This window comes from Podarcis pityusensis, assembly GCF_964106645.2.
Source record: "Podarcis pityusensis genome assembly, chromosome: 17".
NCBI lineage: Eukaryota > Metazoa > Chordata > Lepidosauria > Squamata > Lacertidae > Podarcis > Podarcis pityusensis.
In genome coordinates, this window is record NC_138042.1 from 5,460,155 (window position 1) to 5,480,360 (window position 20,206).

General features: G+C 47.6%; 1 protein-coding gene across 2 annotated transcripts in view; it reads right to left on the reverse strand.

The window, feature by feature from the left end:
- GRIPAP1 (GRIP1 associated protein 1) overlaps positions 1–20,206 on the reverse strand; it is a 66,066-nt gene that overhangs the window by 29,249 nt on the left and 16,611 nt on the right. The window contains exons 11-21 of one of the 2 annotated variants that reach the window (XM_080988103.1): positions 19,925–20,024; positions 18,822–18,899; positions 15,024–15,116; positions 14,418–14,552; positions 13,541–13,636; positions 10,638–10,850; positions 8,501–8,614; positions 8,270–8,347; positions 5,837–5,932; positions 4,394–4,450; positions 2,684–2,783 (exon numbers count right to left, since the gene is read on the reverse strand). In XM_080988103.1, the coding sequence (XP_080844229.1) occupies positions 2,684–2,783; positions 4,394–4,450; positions 5,837–5,932; positions 8,270–8,347; positions 8,501–8,614; positions 10,638–10,850; positions 13,541–13,636; positions 14,418–14,552; positions 15,024–15,116; positions 18,822–18,899; positions 19,925–20,024 (1,160 nt within the window). The remainder of the gene's footprint in view (positions 1–2,683; positions 2,784–4,393; positions 4,451–5,836; positions 5,933–8,269; positions 8,348–8,500; positions 8,615–10,637; positions 10,851–13,540; positions 13,637–14,417; positions 14,553–15,023; positions 15,117–18,821; positions 18,900–19,924; positions 20,025–20,206) is intronic. The other variant, XM_080988104.1, reaches the window with a different exon arrangement.

A 20,206-nucleotide genomic window follows, 5' to 3' on the forward strand; every position in this document is an offset into this window, starting at 1 on the left:
CAGCGGTGTCCAGGGATGGAAGAAGGGGCTGTTTTTCCCATTAGGAATGCTACCCATGTTCGCAGCAACGCTGAGCCAGGAGCTTTGAAAGCTGCTGCCTGAGCAAGTTCTTAATAAATTTTCTGGAAATGCATTTCCTCCGAATGCTTCATTTATTCCAAACACAGAATTCAAGCGGACTTCGTTCAGCACTGCGGGGGGAGAGGTGACGTCTCAAGCAGGCCTGGTAAGTATCCAGTGCCTCCATCTATCATGGCTCTCCCATTCAGAGGTGGCTCTCAGCCACCCCAGTCCATATCTTGCGGGGGCACAATTAGTGCCAGCACCGTCCGTTAAGAGTTTGGGTGTAATCTTCGACACCTCCCTTTCCATGGAGGCGCAGATTGCAGCTACAACAAAGGCGGCATTTTTCCATCTCCGCCAAGCTAAGCAGTTGGCTCCTCTCGCCCTGACCTAGCCACTGTGATCCACGTGACGGTCACCTCCAGACTGGATTATTGTAACTCGCTCTACGTGGGGCTGCCCTTGAGACTGCCCAGAAACTCCAGCGGGTGCAGAATGCCGCGGCGAGACTCCTTATGAGGTCCTTGCCATGAGATCACATTCACCCGGTGCTATACCAGCTGCACTGGCTCCCGGTGGAGTACAGGATCAGGTTTAAGGTGCTGGTTTTAACCTTTAAAGGCCTATATGGCCTAGGACCCTCGTACCTACGGGACCGCCTCTCCTGGTATGCCCCACAGAGGAACTAATAAAAACATCTTGAAGGTCCCAGGCCACAGAGAAGTTAGGCTGGCCTCAACTAGAGCCAGGGCTTTTTCGGCCGTGGCTCCGATCTGGTGGAACACTCTGTCACAAGAGACCAGGGCCCTGCGGGACTTGACATCTTTCCGCAGGGCCTGCAAGACAGAGCTGTTCCACCAGGCCTTTGGCCAGGGCACAGCCTGACTCCCTCCCTCGGCAATCTTCGCGGAGCTCTGGCCCAATGGTTGCCAGTGGCTTAAATTAATTAATTTTATAATTAATGATTTTAGAGTGTTGTTTGTGCTGTACTTTTGTACTGTTTTATTGTTGTTAGCCGCCCTGAGCCCGGCTTCGGCTGGGGAGGGCGGGATATAAATAAATATTATTATTATTATTATTATTATTATTATTATTATTATATCTTGAGTTGAGTCTCAAGAGTCAAGTCTGGAAAGTTCTCCAGTATCTAAAAGCTGAAGACGCAAACGCTTTACCTGCTAAAAACTGTAATATTTTAAATGCCTACCATTCACCATTTTTAAACCTTCCATTATCTCACAACAATGAGTCATCACTGCCTCTCCTCCCCGGGGTGCATGTAACATGAGGTTGAGGACACAGACATGTTATGTGCTGCTAACATTATAGTTGGGGCTAAATATATATGCTATGATTCTAGAGGAACTGTGGGGTGGGAGAAGGAAATCCTATTCAGTATAAGGTGCAAAATTCAGCTTGTCTGTGAGAATATCAGTTTTTGCTTTGTTTTTGCTTTAAAGCAGGTTTCTAGTCCTTATAGTTCCACATGCAGACTCAAAGGAAGTGTGAGCAACAGCTGGTCAAGCTGAAAAGCCAGAGAGGGGTGGCAGAATAATAAAATTTCTAGTGGTCAGCAGGCAACCCTGAGTGGCCCTACGCACAGCTCTCTGCTCCACTCTACATGTAATGACACCAGAATTATGCAAAATAGCAAATGCTGGGAAATCAACTGTGCAGATCAACTTAAAGTGCATGATTTATATAGCCTGAAAAAAACAGCTTTCTCTTAGAGACGAAGTTAGGTTTCATTGGAGGAAGATTCTCATTATTCTTTTTAGGGCAAAGGGCACCCAGCTCCAAATATCATCTTAGTGGGTATGATATATTGGCCTGTTAGAAGAGTTTTGTGTGAAGGAGCCCCTAGAGAAGGACAGTTGAATAGGAAAAGCTACTTCCAAGATCCCTATCAGCTCGCCCATGGGGCAACTTGTCACACTATTTTCTACTTGGGTACAAGCCACCAATCACTACATATTATTATTTTACCAGAAAGTCCCACAGCAGGTTACAGCAGTATAAAATACAGCATTAAAAGCTGTTTAGAACAGCTTGCAGCCTGCCAATTGAAAAGAACGCAAGCTTGTAAATCAGGGTGGGAAGTCTGAGGCTCGAATGTGGCCCTCCAGACTTTACTATCTGGCCCTTGGCAGTCTCCCCAAGCCACACCCCTCACTGCCCCCTTGCTTTGTATCCTGTTTCCCCCCAGAAAGAATGCTGATAATGCCTTTTGCTTGCCTAGAGGAAGGAGAGAAAGGGGTGTGCTAAACGCATGCAGAAAGCAGCCCACTGTACGAAGGCAACATTTCCATTTGTTGCCCCTCCTACTTTTGCCTCTGGCACCACCTGCCACCAACATGTGGCCCTCAGCAGGGAATACCTCCACCCTTCTTGTAGATAGAGACACAGGCAGTGGTGGGGCAGCAGTTGACTGACCCCTTTCCTACCCAGCACTTCACAAGGAAAACATAGCTATTTTGAAAACACCTGTATTCTTCACAGCTGATTCACCAGGTGCATCTGTTCCAGGTACAGAAACACAGGACAATCCTCCCATTTCTGAGCACAACGTTCTCTAGAGGGGAGGGGAAGTTCTTTCCTCTTCCTAGGAGCCCCCTCTCACCTGTCCGGCTCTTGCTATTGGTCAAGATCTCCTGGAGCCGCTCCTGGAGTTTGTCCGCTCGCTTCCGTTCCAGGTGCAGCTGCCTCTTGAGATCCTTCAACTGTTGGGGGAGAGGGAGGGAGGCGCAAGGGAAATCAGGGCTGGAGGCAGGCTTCAGCAAGGCTCAGCCCCACAACCCATTTTCTGTGCCAGAACCCAGCCCTGAACAGGCCAATGCAACAGCATATAAAAGGGTACCACTGAGCATGGGCAGAGTTAATACTCCCCCCTCTCTCTCACCAGTGCGAGCCCACAACCATCCAACCCAGAAAGAAAGATCGGAGTTGCATACAGATCGCAATTTCTAAGCTCTGGTTCGAAAACTGCTGCTCTGAGTGCCGGGACCACGATGTGGGAAGAACGAGGTTCTCTCCTCATCCAGCTTCGAAGGCTGCCACCCAAATAGCTGCTATCCAGTGGAAACAGGAAACACCAGTCTAACTAACTCCATGGAGACCCCTAACCCTAATGCACTTCAGCAGTTAAAGGTCAGAAGACACACACTTCCAGGGATCTTGGGACCCTTCAAAATTGGGCATCAGTTGGAGGCCACAGTGGTGGGTAGAGCCTTGGGAGAGCTCAGCATCTAAGCAGGGGAAGGGGGCAATTTCTTAGTGCGGTGCAGGGTGGGAGGGGAAGAGGCATCACAGAATAATAGTAATAATTTATTTGTACCCCACCCATCTGGCTGGGTTTCCCCAGCCACTCTGGGCAGCTTCCAACAAAGATTAAAATACATTAAAATGTCACACATTAAAAACTTCCCTGAACAGGGCTGCCTTCAGATGTCTTCTAATGTCAGGTAGTTGTTTATCTCTTTGACATCTGATGGGAGGGCGTTCCACAGGGCGGGGGCCACTACCGAGAAGGCCCTCTGCCTGGTTCCCTGTAGCTTTGTTTCTCGCAGTGAGGGAACCGCCAGTAGGCCCTTGGCACTGGACCTCAGCGTCCGGGCAGAACGATGGGGGTGGAGACACTCCTTCAGGTATACTGGGCCGAGGCCATTTAGGGCTTTAAAGGTCAACACCGACACTTTGAATTGTGCTCGGAAACGTACTGGGAGCACAGGGATGCTGTCCATAAAAAGAAGAGTGCAGCTGCAATTCTGTCCTCTGCATCCCAGCCTCTTTGCGTCTGGTCGCTCGGATAACCAGCTGGGAGTAAGGCAGACGGGCAAGAGGGCATGCGTGAGATGCAGCTCAGCACAGAGCCAGGAGACCCAAAGCAGCAGGAACAGCAGCAGCTCAGAGTTTGATGCACTTAAGACCCAGGCAGGGGGGAAACCAGGGGAGCCCAGTGGCTGTTGTGCCTTCACAGTTCACAGCAGCTCCTTCTTTCTGGGACTTCAACCATAGTACCCCACCCCACTGCAAGTGATACATTTCAGTGGACAACTATCGGCCTGCTGCTCCTGCTGTTCTCTCTTTAGCAGGGGTGGGGAATGTAGCTCAGGGAGGGGGTCTTCAAGACCTCCAGCAGCCTCCAGCTACATGCTTTCTTGGAGAGAGAGTGCCCTGCCTCTCAAGATGAAATGAGCCCAGAGGGAGAAGGGCAGTTAAAGGCCTGAGTCAACAAGGAACGGCAACCTGGCTTCAAAGAGAAAGATCAGCAGGGTCTCTTGCCTCGCCCGCCCCCCCCCGACCCACTTCCCTTGGGGAAAGCCCATCTCACCGCTGCGCTGCCTTTCTTCTCGAGGATCCGCTGCCCGTCAACCGTGTCCTTCACTTCCTGCCAGGGAGACAAGGCCGTCACAAACCACTGGGACCAGAAGTGCCAAATGATGTTTCTATCACACTTTCGGGGGGTGAAAATGCTTGGCAATTCTCCTCTCTGCTCCGTCTCACCCTCTGAGAGGCAGAACAGTTATCATGCAGGGGAGAATGGTTGTGTGGATCACGGCTGTGCTGAAAGCTGTGGAATCCGGGTCCCACCTTCCGTTTCCCGAAAAATACTAATACCTCTTTTTCAAAAAAGGACACATTTCTAGTCCTCACGGTGGACTGGACATTCAGTTTTGGCCCACGTATCTGTTAAGGTCATTATGAATTCTGATTCCGTCTTGAGCGGCACTGGCTACTCCTCCCAGTTTGGTGTCATCTGCAAATCTGATGAGGATCCCCTCGAATCCTTCATCCAAGTCATTTATAAAGACATTGAACAACAACAGGCCCAGCACAGAGCCCTGTGTCACCCCACTTGTCACTTCCTTGCAAGATGACAAGGAACCATTAGTGAGCACTATACACACCTAGAATCTTCACACTTTGCTGTCTCTACTCACAGATCTCCCTTCCAAATCCTCTAGCCCCCTTCAACCCACCACCAGGGGCACATTCCTCCTGTCACTCTGCCATTTTTCATTTTTATCTCCCAACCTTTGGTCTAAGTAAAGTTAAAGGGACCCCTGACCATTAGGTCCAGTCGTGACTGACTCTGGGGTTGTGGCTCTCATCTCGCTTTATTGGCCGAGGGAGCCGGCGTACAGCTTCCGGGTCATGTGGCTAGCATGACTAAGCCGCTTCTGGCAAACCAGAGCAGTGCACGGAAACACTGTTTACCTTTCCACCAGAGCGGTACCTATTTATCTACTTGCACTTTGATGTGCTTTCGAACTGCTAGGTTGGCAGGAGCAAGGACCGAGCAATGGGAGCTCACCCCGTCGTGGGGATTTGAACCGCCGACCTTCTGATGGGCAAGTCCTAAGCTCTGTGGTTTAACCCACAGCGCCACCCGCGTCCAACCTTTGGTCTGAACTAGGATAAATGGGATAAAAAGACTGGTGAGGCATCTGAAGAGAGATCCAAGGGACCCAGAGCCAAGGATCTCTGCTACACTCAAACGTAGCACGGGGCACTTTCCACCTAGAGCACCAGACGGGGAACCGGGACTCATTGAGCAGGATCTGCAGAAGTCCAGTCTGGATATGTGACTTGGAGTGGGACAGCACCACCTGCCTATCTGTGCCAGACACTGCAAGCATGCTGGAAAGAAAAGAGGCACAATCCGGCAGATGGGCGAACCCGTCAGGAGGGAAGGGAACAGGTGGACCCAGGAACCTCATACTGCCAAGCACCTGTTCCTGGGGGAAGCTGGCAGGCAGCAGCACACACACACCTGTTTCAGTCGGCTGATTGTGTCCAAGTGTTCATCCTTCGCTCTTTCAATCTCTCGCAGCTTCTCCTTGGTTGCTTCCACCTCACGGTCCTTTAGCTGCAGAGGAGAAGACCCAAGAGCAGGCATTGGGGAGCAGATATGGGATTTTCCCAACCCTGCAATTGTTGCTGGTTTAAAAAATGCCAGTGGCTGAGAAGGAGGCACTTGAGGGAGAAGAAAACGGGACCACACTTAAACCTGAACCCCCAGTCATTTCCCCCTGCCCATTTGACCAGCAGACATCTCAAAATCATCAAAAACTCCAAATCAAAGAGCAGAAGCAAAAAGATATCAAAAGAGAACCCACCCACCACCACTTTCCTCCCCTCCACCGAATGCCAATGTTTTAGCTTCGGGGATTCATCCATGTGTTTTAAAGTATGCTTTCTGATCTTTTATGTGTTGTTCTGTTTCAGGTGGTTGCATTTTAAATTTGGGTCCCCACCCTGTTTCTATTATTGCAAATTGCCCCGAGATCTATTTTGATGAAGGGCAGTATAAAAACATTTTTTAATGACTGCAGCAATAGCTAAATAAATAAGAGGGTGAAAGAGGCATGCTACTGGTCATCTGAATAACTGAGCTTCACCATCCAGTTGCTGTAATTCATGAGTAGGCAAACTAAGGCCCGGGGGCCGGATGTGCCCCAATCGCCTTCTCAATCCGTCCCGCGGACGGTCCGGGAATCAGCATGTTTTTACATGAGTAGAACATGTCCTTTTATTTAAAATGCATCTCTGGGTTATTTGTGGGGGCCTGCCTGGTGTTTTTACATGAGTGGAATGTGTGCTTTTATTTAAAATGCACCTCTGGGTTATTTGTGGGGCATAGGAATTCGTTCTTTCCCCCCCCCCTCCAAAATATAGTCCGGCCCCTCACAAGGTCTGAGGGACAGTAGACCGGCCCCCTGCTGAAAAAGTTTGCTGACACCTCCTAATTAGTGAGAAATCCATTGCATCGAACGGCTGGTCCACACCAGAGACACTCCGCCCATCAACTTCCTGCCACAGGGTAACCCACACATACCTGGGCCATTATTTATTGCATATAGAATAGGGTGGAAAGGGGGAAATGGCTGCTGAGCGACACCGACAACTTTGTTACTTATAAAGTAGCACTCTATGCTCTGGCAGCTAAGAAGATCAGGAAGAAGGAACAAGATAAAATAGCGGTCAACTGCAAAGGGGATTCGGATATTTAATTTGGCACATCTTACCTGAGAATCTTCTGCTACTCTATTCTATTTAATGCAACAAATAATTTTAGTAGCCGTGACCGTGGTTTTATTGTATGTGTGGCGCCCCGTGATTTTTATGCTTATTGTTGTTTTTCTTGTTGTTCTCCTTCTGAATGATGCCATGGCCTACGGCTAGCGCAATAAAAAGTTTAATTGGGATTGGGTAACCCACACGGTCTGCATCAAGGCAGCTGCTGGAGGGTAGAAGTCAAAGAGGAGCATCCGCCAACGGCGTCACCTGGGTTCACTAGCCTCCCACAAGACTGTGGAAGCAGCTCCCCAGTCAAGCTTGCAAAAATCTACCATCTGCCCGATAATAAATGTTGGAAATGTAAAGAAACTGAAGGTACATTCTTTCACCTTTGGTGGACATGCCCAAGGATTAAGGTTTTCTGGGAGATGATTTATAATGAATTAAAAAAGGTATTTAAATATACCTTCTTGAAGAAACCAGAGGCCTTCCTCCTGGGCATAGTCGGCCAATCGGTGTTAAAGAAGGACAGAACTTTCTTTATGTATGCTACAACAGCAGCAAGAATACTTATTGCAAAGCATTGGAAGACACAAGACCTACCCACACTGGAAGAATGGCAGATGAAAATGATGGACTACATGGAATTGGCGGAAATGACTGGCAGAATCCGAGACCAGGGAGAAGAGTCGGTGGAAGAAGATTGGAAGAAATTTAAAGACTATTTACAGAAATATTGTAAAATTAATGAATGTTAGAATGATGTTGGATTGAAGTTAAGTGGTTTCTAGCTGTAATGGTATAAAAGAATATGAAAAAATTGGATTTTCAATACGTAAAAACTCAATGCCATAATATATTAAGATTAAAGATCAGGATAAAATAAGGAGGGAAAGGAATTGCTGAACTAATAAATTGAACTGGAATACAAAAAAGGGAGGCATGAGGAGGTCCGGGAAACAAGTAAATGAAAGATATGTGATGAAAAGATGGAATTGTTTTTAATTGTGGTTTTTTTGTATTTTTCTTTTCTTTATTTTTTTTTATTCTTATCTATGTAACCTTTTTTTTGAAACTTTAATAAATATCATTTAAAAAAAAAAAAAAGACTGTGGAAGCAGCTCAATGGCCAGAGTGGATCACTGCCATTTCTCCCAATTGGGAAAGGCCAAAATGTTTCCGGTACCTGCAAGTCAGCCACATGCTGCTCCTTACAGACTCGCATGGCCTCTGCGTGCTCTTGCTGATGCTTCTCTATCAGCTCCTGGGAAAGAGGAGGGGAACAATCAGATCCCTGGAGCAGGGCAGGAAGGCTTGGGGGGGCAGGAACCAAGCGTTTGGGTCCTACTGGCCCTCTGGTAGGGTACGCCAGTTCTGCCCTGTGACATGTCACTAAGGGGAAGGGGGGTCCAGTCACCTCTGCCTCTTTCAGCCGCCGTTCAAACCAGCCCTTTGTGCCATCCATGGACTGTATTTGGAGGCGCAGCTCTTCCACGGTTTGCTGCATGGACTCCAGTTCCTGACTGCGCGCCTGAAGGGTGAAGAGAAAGGGATACAATCATAGAATTGGAGACTTGGAAGGGACCCTGAGAGTTATCAACTCGGCAATGCAGGAATCTTTTGCCCAGCTTGGGGATCGAACCCACGACCCAGAGATTAAGAGTCTCATGCTCTACTAACTGAGCTATCCCAGATGCAGGCAGTAATCCCAGGGGAATTAGCACAAACTAAAGATCAGCACAGAAAACAGGCACTGGGCCTTTAAGGGCAGTGTAGAGGAAGTGAACACACTACCATTTGCTAACAAAATGGCCATCTCTATCACAGGTGAGCAAGGGAAGGGGTGAAAGAAAGGCTGTATGTTATAATAATACAGTGGTACCTCAGGTTAAGTACTTAATTCATTCCAGAGGTCCATTCTTAACCTGAAACTGTTCTTAACCTGAAGCACCACTTTAGCTAATGGGCCTAATGGGGCCTCTTGCTGCTGCCGCGCCGCCAGAGCACGATTTCTGTTCTCATCCTGAAGCAAAGTTCTTAACCTGAGGTAATATTTCTGGGTTAGAGGAGTCTGTAACCTGAAGCGTATGTAACCTGAGGTACCACTGTAATAATAATAATAATAATAATAATAATAATAATAATAATAATAATAATTTATTTATACACCGCCCATCTGGCTGGGTTTCCCCAGCCACTCTGGTTGGCTTCCAACTGAATATTAAAAACGATACAGCATCAGAAATTAAAAGCTTCCCTAAACAGGGCTGCCTTCAGTTGTCTTTTAAAAGTAAAATAGTTGTTTATTGCCTTGACATCTGATGGGAGGGTGTTCCACAGGGCAGGCGCCACTACCGAGAAGGCCCTCTGCCTGGTTCCCTGTAACCTCACTTCTCACAGCGAGGGAACCGCCAGAAGGCCCTCAGTGCTGGACCTCAGTGTCTGGGCTGGATAATGGGGGTGGAGACACTCCTTCAGGTATACTGGAGTGGGAGGAGGTAGGCAAGATGCCTCTGCACATTTTATGTACAAGATTATGCCTCCTGTGGTGAGCAGGTGACAAGTTTTGCTCCTGTTGCAACAGGAAGAAACTTTACTTTGAACTTTGGGGCAAAATGGCAATCATTCACTTGCACTGAGGGGGTAAGAAAAGGTTGTATCAAGGGACACTGACGGGGCAGGAGCTAAGCCTACCCCCCCCCAACCTTCCTACCAAGGTCTGCCCCCAAGTTCCATTTCCTGGTCATTCTAGAAACTGATGCTGGCATGAAGCAGAACCTAGGAGGTGGCTTTTGAGAGCAAGAACTTACAGCATTGCAAAGGACTGTGTGGCCTTTGCTGTGCGTATTCTCTCACCGCAATGGCATTGTGAGTCGAGTCAATGCTTTTCAAATTTAATAATAATAATAATAATAATAATAATAATTTATTTATATCCCACCCTTGCCAGCCGAAGCCGGGCTCAGAGCGGCTAACAACAGTAGAAGTAACACAGTTTCCATAAAATCACAATCTATTAATTGAAATAAATTCTAAAATCAATTCAGAATCAAATCAATTCAGAATCAAATTAATGGCAACCACTGGGCTAGAGTTCTGTGAGGATTACCAAAGGAGGGGGTCAGACTGTGCCTCAGCCAAAGGCCTGGTGGAACAGCTCTGTCTTGCAGGCCCTGAGGAAAGATGTCAATTCCCGCAGGGCCCTAGTCTCTTGTGACAGAGTGTTCCACCAGATCGGGGCCACGTCCGAAAAAGCCCTGGCTCTGGTTGAGGCCAGCCTAACCTCCCTGTGCCCCGGGACCTCCAAGATGTTTTTATTTGAAGACCATAAGGTCCTCCGTGGGACATACCAGGAGAGGCGGTCCCGTAGGTACGAGGGTCCTAGGCCGTATAGGACCCTCGTACCTACAGATGGAAGGCACAGAAATTCAGCCTCCTGAAAACCTCAGCTCTCGTTGAAAGAAGATATACTAAGGTTCTAGTCCTTAAGACCTGAACATGCCCATCTTGATGGGAAGACCAGGCCCAGGCACCCAAGCTCCTTTGACCAGTACCTTCTCCTCCTTCAGCTGGCCACGCAGCTCATCCTCCTGCCGTTTCTTGTGCTCATGCAGCTCCCTCAGCTCCCGCTCATATCGCGCACGCACAGCGAGCACCTCTTTCTCGTGCTGCAGGCGGAGGTTGCCCAGCTCTTCCTTGTGGCGCCCCTTCTCCTGCAGGGTCTCAATGGCCATCTCATCTAGCATGGCCTTGCGCTTCTCTGCCGTCTAGAAAGCAGGCACAAGTCAGAGCACTCTTATGAGACTGATATTTTCTAATTTTTATGGTTTACCACACATTGTAATAATAATAATAATAATAATACAGTAATTTATTATTTATACCCCACCCATCTGGCTGAGTTTCCCCAGCCACTCTGGGCGGCTCCCAATCAAGTGTTAAAAACAATACAGCGTTAAATATTAAAAACTTCCCTGAACAGGGCTGCCTTCAGATGTCTTTTAAAGATAGGATAGCTGCTTATTTCCTTCACATCTGAAGGGTGTTCCACAGGGTGGGCGCCACTACCGAGAAGGCCCTCTGTCTGGTTCCCTGTAACCTCACTTCTTGCAATGAGGGAACCGCCAGAAGGCCCTCGGCACTGGATCTCAGTGTCCAGGCTGAACAATGGGGGTGGAGACACTTCTTCATGTATACAGGACCGAGGCCGTTTAGGGCTTTAAAGGTCAGCACCAACACTTTGAATTGTGCTCGGAAACGTACTGGGAGCCAATGCAGATCTCTCAGGACTGGTGTTATGTGGTCCCGGCAGCCACTCCCAGTCACCAGTCTAGCTGCCGCATTCTGGATTAATTGCAGTTTCAGGGTCACCTTCAAAGGTAGCCCCACGTAGAGCGTGTTGCAGTAGTCCAAGTGGGAGATAACTAGAACATGCAACACTCTGGCGAGACAGTCCGCGGGCAGGTAGGGAGTACGAATTGGAGTACTATTTTGTATCATGCAGCTTTTCGGACTGATGAAGCGTGTAGTGAAACCTGTAATATATCCGGAGAACAGGTCTCCTTTTGCCCATTTGCATTATTCTCACCAGGGTGGTAGCTTTGATTTGCCTTCCTGTGACTGATCCATGCATACGGCTTTGTGTTTCCAACTCAAGACCCATTGAAGAACATCTCATCCAGTTCAATCTTTGAAAAACAGCTTTGAAAAATTTCTTCATATTCTCCAGTGTGCTACCCTTGCCATTGTGGCGGCACGGGGTTGCCGTTCTGTGATTGGACTTACGCTACTTGTTGAACGGTTCATTTATCCAGTCTGTGTAACGTTTATTGCACATGGAACTTGTTAAGATAGAGTTGTACATTTATCCACTCCATGTTTACAGTATTTCCAGGCTTCGTCTTGCACATGGCACCTTAGTATGTTTGTTGCTTGAATGGTTACAAGTCTATCTCTATTCTAGCTATTAATCTAGTAAATTTGGTTTTATACTTATAAGCCAGTTTTTCAAGAAAGCCTGGAAACCAGGCAGAATTCAGTAGGCTTTCATGAGTCAGCAGGAACTGCTACAGTTCACCGCAAGTTCTCAAAGCTACCATTTCCTGCCCGAATTCCCCTTCTCCCTTGTCTTTCACTTTCCTCCAGTCCCATCAGCTGTGGGTTTTCAAAATGCTTGAGAGCGGATAGAATCCAATCTGTGTCTTGTTTAAGGCAGGTAACAGGCTGGCCATATCAAGAGACAGAGCAAACTATTGTTCGGTGTTCCATGCATGAGCAAAGCTGAGCCTCAGACCCACAGACTCACTCCTCCCATCACAGACCTGGGGATTTCTGGAACTGATCTCTTACTTGCCTTTTGAAAATCAGAATTCAGGGCAAAATATGTGTAGTGGTTCTAGGGGTTGCTCGTGCGTAAGCTGGTGCAAACACCTGGCTGGGTTGCCTAAGTGAACCTTTTCTGTCCGGACAGCCACTCACCCGTGGCTGACTCAATCGCTGGCAGAATCCATCAGTGGGCATTTCTTAAACTTCTTCCAGCAAAGAAGCTCTTTGACGCCTTGTCTCCTCCTACTCTCTCTGCGCAAAAGCCTTCTGCACAAGGAGGGCGTAGGCAGCGGAGGACCCCTACTCTCCCCGCTGGTCCCCGGCAAGGAGTCATGGGACCGCCTCGCCGCTTCCCCCATCTGTCCCCCTTCTCCACTGGTGCTACGCTGATTCTCTTCCCCAGAAGATGGGCTGCTTCTCCCAATCCCTGGACACTCTCTGGAATCCCTCTGGCTTTTGCTCTCTCCCTCCGGCACTGATGGCAGTTCCCTGACAATATGGTTTGAGGAAAGGGACACGGGTGGCGCTGTGGGTTAAACCACAGAGCCTAGGACTTGCCGATCAGAAGGTCGGCGGTTTGAATCCCCAAGACGGGGTGAACTACCATTGCTCGGTCCCTGTTCCTGCCAACCTAGCAGTTACAAAGCACATCAAAGTGCAAGTAAATAAATAGGTACCACTCTGGCGGGAAGGTAAACAGCGTTTCTGTGCGCTGCTCTGGTTCGCCAGAAGCGGCTTAGTCATGCTGGCCACATGACCCAGAAGCTGTACGCCGGCTCCCTCGGCCAATAAAGCAAGATGAGTGCCGCAACCCCAGAATCGGTCATGACTGGACCTAATGATCAGAGGTCCCTTTACCTTTATGGCTTGAGGAAGCCATAGCAGACACAACAACAAGCCAGGTTTTGCTGATGATTGGGGTGAGTGTCAGTTCAGAAACCCTGGTGCAAAGGGGGGAGGAAGAAGTAACACACGAGCCTCAGACTCTGTGTTCTGCACCATGGTTTGAAGCTACATCTGAATGTGGCCAGAGTCCAAAGTGAAGTGGCGAGTTTCTTCAGCTAAACTGGGTGCCAAACAGAATTAAATCCACTGCCTGCCCCTCCCTCCTTCCTGCCCCCAAACTCCTCACCTTTCTGGTTTCATCAAGGTCTTGTAGCAATCTCTCCTTCTCCTGTCCTATTTCTTGTAGCTGCTCCAGGAGACGAGTGTTGGCCCGGAGAGACTCCTAAGGGAGAAAATTAAGATGGCTGTAGAGCAAGGCCCTTCCCCGTCCCCCACGTTATTTCCTCAGCACCCCAGTTCTGTCACATGGTGCACTTTGAACACTCATCTTCCCCCCCCCCCGGCCACAAGCACTTCATGTACATGCTAAGAACTTTAAATACCCTTTTGTGCTCACCATCCAAGTTAAGAGTGAAAAAAGGGTGGAACTTTTTGCAACATAGGCAAACGCAACTTAACCAAGTCATTTTTGTTAAGTGATCCCTCAATATACTTGAACCACCGTTTTGCACCCACCACTTAAAAACAAGTTAGAGACAAAGTCCAGCACCAAAACGTCGGTGAAATGTTTCATCTGGAAACAGAAGGAAGGGTGGTGAAGGCGAGAAGGAGAGAAAATTGACTAAGCACCCAAAGGAATAGTTGAAAGGAAGGAAAAGATATGGCCAGGGTGGGGAACTAGAAGCAGGAAGGGGTACTATAAAGAGATAAAATGAAAGTAGAGGAGAAAATTAATAAGTAATTGAAACAAACTTTTGGGCAGCAAAGCAGGACCCGAGCCTTCTTTCTACCTTCTTGCTGTCGTTGCAATCTGAACGGCAAACGTTCTAAAACTGGCCATTTTGCATAGTGTGCCCCAAGGGTGGTGGGAGGAAGGAAACGCAGTGTGCTGAGAAGTGCTTCTTCCCTCCCCTCCTGAATATGCAAAGTGGGCCAGCTGACCCCTGTATGATGCAGCAGACTCCCCTGGGGGCCTGGGAGGATCAACAGCACCTTGGGCCTACCTGCAGCTGAGTGTTGAGGTCCTCCCGCTGGGCCGCCAGCACCTCCTTCTCGCTCTGCCGCTGCTGCAGCTCAGCCCCCAGTGCCGCCACCTGATCTCGCATCAGATTCATCTCTTGGGTCTTGGAGGTCTGTATCTACATGGTGAGAGAGAGGGTGCAGGTGGGGAAGAGGGGAGGCTCGGGTCATTTTGAGGAAACCACAGGATGCCTTGTAGACTGTACACCCACCCAAGTCACGCTTGGCCTTCTGGGATCTGGAGGGCCACAGGCTCCCCAAAGTTCCTTGCCAAGAGGGACCGGCTGTTAAACCAATCTGGGAATTGTGAGGGGAACAGGGGTCTACTAACAACATTCAGCACCCTTAACAAACTACAATTCCCAGGATTCTTTGGGAAGCGGTGACTGTTTCAAGCGGCATGATGCTGCTTTAACTGTATAGTACAGATGAGGCCTCAGAGCTCTGGAGTTGAAAACAGAGTGCGTGCACATGTATGTGTGCATGCACACACCTGTTAAAAATTGCCAGCCTTGGTCTTTCCCATCCCAGCTTCCGCTGCCACCCTATACCACCCTCTTGAGCGCTTGCATCCACAGAGGGCCTGGTACCTGTTCTAACGCTGCCAGATTGGTTCTCAGAGCATCGTTCTCAGACAGAATGGTCTCAACCTGTTCCTGGCTCTCCGCACTTTGGCAAGCAACCTGATGCCCAACGAAGCACAGGATGGGCAAAGGATAGGGACCAGAGGGAGACAGGGAGAAAGAAAGAAAGAAAGAAAGAAAGAAAGAAAGAAAGAAAGAAAGAAAGAAAGAAAGACAGACCAAAGCAGGAGAAAAAGGAGAGAAGGGATTAAAAATACAAAGCAGAACACGGAGGCAGCAGTATTGCAATAGGGGGTTGTTGTTGCTTTTAATAGAAAAAGCAGGTTTCCTTTGCTTTAAAACCAAATGAGGAGGGGAAATCAACACGAACTGCAAATTTCAAAGAGACCAACAAAACAAAACATGTTTCGTACACATAGTTATTGAGACAAGGCACTGTTATTAAAGACTCAAAATAAGCACAAGGCATATTTAGAAAAAGGAGGAGTGTTGATAAATGCAAATGAAGAGGGGGAGGGGAAACCTCTTAGGAAGAGAAGAGGCCTAGGAAAAGAAACATGAAAGCAAAACACGAAGGGGAAAATATCGCTGGATGGTAAGATGGGAGGGGTTGAGAAGGAGGTTATGGAGGGGAGCTGGCAAGCGCGAGACAGGCCCTCCACATTATGGCTCTGGGCCAGGGCATCTGCTTGCCTGCAAAGGTTCCAGCTTCAATCCCTGACCTCTCAAGTTAGGGCTGGAAAATCCCCTGTCTGAAACCCTGGAGAGCCATTGCCAATCACTGCAGACAAGACTGAGTGATGTGGACCAGAAGTGTGACTTGGTATAAGGTACCTTCCTATGTAGGGAGCGGGTGGCGCTGTGGGTTAAACCACAGAGCCTAGGACTTGCCGATCAGAAGGTCGGCGGTTCGAATCCCCGCAACAGGGTGAGCTCCCATTGCTCGGTCCCTGCTCCTGCCAACCTGGCAGTTCGAAAGCACGTCAAAGTGCAAGTAGATAAATACGTACCACTCCAGCAGGAAGTTAAACAGCGTTTCCGTGCGCTGCTCTGGTTCGCCAGAAGCGACTTAGTCATGCTGGCCACGTGACCCAGAAGCAGTACACAGGCTCCCTCGGCCAATAAAGCGAGATGAGCGCCGCAACCCCAGAGTCGGCCACAACTGGACCTAATGGTCAGGGGTCCCTTTACCTTCAGGAGTCTGGCTAATTGCCTTTCCCTGATAAATAAGGCTGAGCCTCCACCTGCTCTGTTCCACATCCTGACTCAACCCCCAACCCCACACCTCCCAGTAACCTGAGGTTAGAAAACAAACCCTCCAGTTGATTCCTGACAAAACCACCCCCTGGCCCAGATCCCCTTGCCAACAGTGCTCTGTAGAAGAGGCACCCTGTACAGTTTTAATAGGCAAGTCATCTTCTAAGCTGATCCAGATGGATTGTATAAAGCAATCCAGATGGCTCAAGATTAGTGAGCTAGTATCTACTCCGTTAGAGAAGGGAGAAAACTTCCAGGATTTACTATGCCACTCTAACCAGTAGCAGTAATCCTTCAGGTCCTTCTCCTCTCTAACACAACAATCAATTTCAACTCACTTATGAAGAAGAAAAGCCTACCCAAAGCAAAGCTTTTCTTTGGTTTCTCTCTCTCTCTTATGAGCCCCCAATTCAAGTCTGGGAAGCCTAGGGGCAGATCAAACTAAGCCCCAGCAGTTTTTCAGGCCACATCCAAAGCTACATGCTCCACAATCCAATGTTTGTGCCACACAGAAACTGGTATAGAATTCTTTCCTTAAAAATAAAAACCTGGGTCTTTAGACTGTAAAACTTTGTGTAAAAGTATATGGGCAATGACTGGTGAAATCTCAAAAGCTGGAGATGGATTTCCAGTGGTTAGTGTATGATAAGCCCAGTGCAAGGAACTTGCATGGTGGGACATACACTGAGTCCACACACCAGGAAAGCGTCCCCATTATTGATTGCAACCAAATGCTAACACCAGATTTGAGGTGGGCCACTATACAAATTGGCACACTCTATGCAAGCTTCAAAATCCAGTTTCCCTGGTACAGAATCTGAGTTGTACCTTTCTAGCACACAATTTGTAATGTTCACACTTCAAAATTTGTAATGTTCACACTTCAACATTTTTTGGCAGGGAAGGAACCATGGGGGCACTAGATTAACTCTACATATATTCTCAATGTTATAAACTCATAATATAGTTCTTTGCTCCAGAACTTGCCCTGCTCCATAGCTTTTACACATTTTTACATTTCCTGCTCTGATTTTAGAACACGAGAAATGTAGAATGCACCATGAAAATGAACAAGCAACGGGATTTTTAAGATAGATGTAAAACATCCTTTGAAGGAGCTCAAGATGGAGGAGGGGGGAAGTGAAAGTGAACATTTAGAACAAGAAATCCCCTGTGGGCGTTACAGATCAGAAAACAGTTTCTAAAAGTAAAGCACAATCCTTTAGAGGGGAATCCTCTCTCCAACACTATTCACAATCAGTCAGGTAGCCCAAATAGCAGATTGCCTCTCAAAGATATCCCGCATGGTAGCAGAGGTTTAGGATCAGAGCTTTCCTTCTCCTAGACGGGCTTTCTTCTCAGGTTGAAGAGCCCAATCACTTCCCTCTACAGCATGTGCAGAAACTGCCCTCTTGACCATTGGAACAACTATTGTTCTTGTCTGCTCCATGCGCCAGAGACTGTCTTTCTTTTTTTTTACATTTCAATGATTTTATAATCATTTTAACATTTCAGAACTTGACTTCCTTCCCTCTTTCTGCGGTTCCTTAAATTTATTTTTTATATTTTCTGCGTATCCAAATTAACTTAATTTACTCATTTATTCATCTACTTTAAATATATACTCTTACAAAATGGCAGGTTATTACAATAATCCCACCAATGTTCTTATCTGTTTACAATTTATTTGTAAATATTCAACAAACCATTTCCATTCTTTTATAAAAAGTTTGTTATCTTGATTTCTTATTTTTCCGGTAAGTTTTGCCATTCCTGCATATTTCATAAGTTTTTGTATCCATTCTTCTTTTGTTGGGACTCCTCCTTCTTTCCAGAGCCTGTCTTCACATGCAGGGCAAGTCCCTAGCTCATCAGGGGTTTAAGACTTCTTAAATAATAGTAGCAATAATATTTTTATTATTTATATGCCACCCATATATATTTATTATTTATATTTATATGCCACCCATATGACCGGGTTGCCCCAGCCACTCTGGGCAGCTCCCAACAAATTTTGGAACCAGAAGCAAAATTATGTAAAATACAGGATACAGAATTCCATTTTCTTGGTGTCAAATCTGGCTGCTTCACAAGTCGTTCTGCCCTACCCATCCCAGCAATAAAATAAAATAATTTATTACCATAAGACAAAGATACATGTTCAAATGGAGAGATTATTTACTCTGCATAGACCATGGGTAGGCAAACTAAGGCCCGGGGGCTGGATCCGGCCCAATTCCCTTCTAAATCCGGCCCGCAGACGGTTCGGGAATCAGTGTGTTTTTACATGAGTAGAATGTGTCCTTTTATTTAAAAGGCATCTCTGGGTTATTTGTGGGGCATAGAAATTCATTCATTCCCCCCCCCCCAAAAAAAATATAGCCCAGCCCACCACATGGTCTGAGGGACAGTGGACCAGCCCCCTGCTGAAAAAGTTTGCTGACCCCTGGCATAGACCCACAATAAAAGGGATTTATGCCTTGCCAATAAAGTTTGATACAGACCAGAGTTTCTCAACAAAGAGAGTGTGTGGCAGAGGGAACTCACTTGGTCCTGTAGGGCCTGCAAGGCCACCTCATGCTCTTTCCGACGGCTCTGCAGTTGGTCCTTTAAATCTGAGAAACCCTGTGAAGCGAGGAACAATCTGATCAGGCAGTGAGATTCAGGGGAAGATTTCACCAACATACCAGTCACCGATATACAGGTGGTTCACCAATAAGGACTATGTAGATAAGTAGGAATCTGGCTCACAGCAAAACAGACAAGAGATAGAAATGATATATTCTAGCCTTTCCCATTTTAATGTTGTTGTTTTTAAGGCTGTTCTATCTGGGCTTATTTATGGTACGTCAGTCATAAAAAAAAGGATAAAGTACCCCTGACAGTTAAGTCCAGTTGCGAACGACTGTGGGGTTGTGGCGCTCATCTCGTTTTACTGGCCAAGGGAGTCATCGTTTGTCCACAGACAGCTTCCGGGTCGTGTGGTCAGCATGACTAAGCAGCTTCTGGCGAAACCAGAGCAGTGCACGGAAATGCTGTTTACGTTCCCGCCGCAGCGGTACCTATTTATCTACTTGCACTTTGACGTGCTTTCGATCTGCTAGGTTGGCAGGAGCAAGGACTGAGCAACAGGCGCTCACCCCATCGCAGGGATTCGAACCGCCAACCTTCCGATCGGCAAACCCTAGGCTCAGTGGTTTAGACCACAGCGCCACCTGCATCCCCTACGTCAGTCATAGCTCTCCCCAAGCCAAGGAATTTGTGAACTGTAATTTAGTGAGATGCTAGGAATGTTCTGGTGGAGATCCTCAGCTCCCTCATTGAACCACAATTTCTAGGATTCCTGCAGCAGTTCATCATAGCAATAAAGATACACCTTTATCTATGCTAGGCCACAATTATGCCAAATGTAGATTTCAGAACTGAGGATGGGGTGGGTGGATGTAGAGAAACAGATACAGAGGTGAAGAGCTAGGCTGAGCTTTGAACCCAGAGCTTTGAAACACTTCTATCAACAGGTTTTCCAGCTGAAGAAATAAAGGCCCTGAACTCTATTTCTGAACCATGAGGGGCAACCAATGAACTTGTGCCCTGAGCAGAGCTAAAACTGGAGCTCATCCTTTCCAAAGGAAGGGGAAGGCAACTCTCACCTGGTTTGCTGTCTGGAGCTCCTGCTGCAGCTTCTGGTTGCGAACCTGCAGGGATTTGAGTTCATCCTCCTTCCGCTGTTGGATCTCCTCAATTTTGGTCCTGAAAGGCGGACAAGAGGGCTTACTAACAGAGGGAAGAGGGTTCACCAAAATGCACCCATTTCCCCTCTTACTAGTAATTCTCGCAGCCATTTCAATCTCATTTTCATGGGGACACAAGAAGTTATTCCTTCCTTTTGCTGGACCAGGATCCAGGACCTCTCATGCCAGCAACCAGCAGGC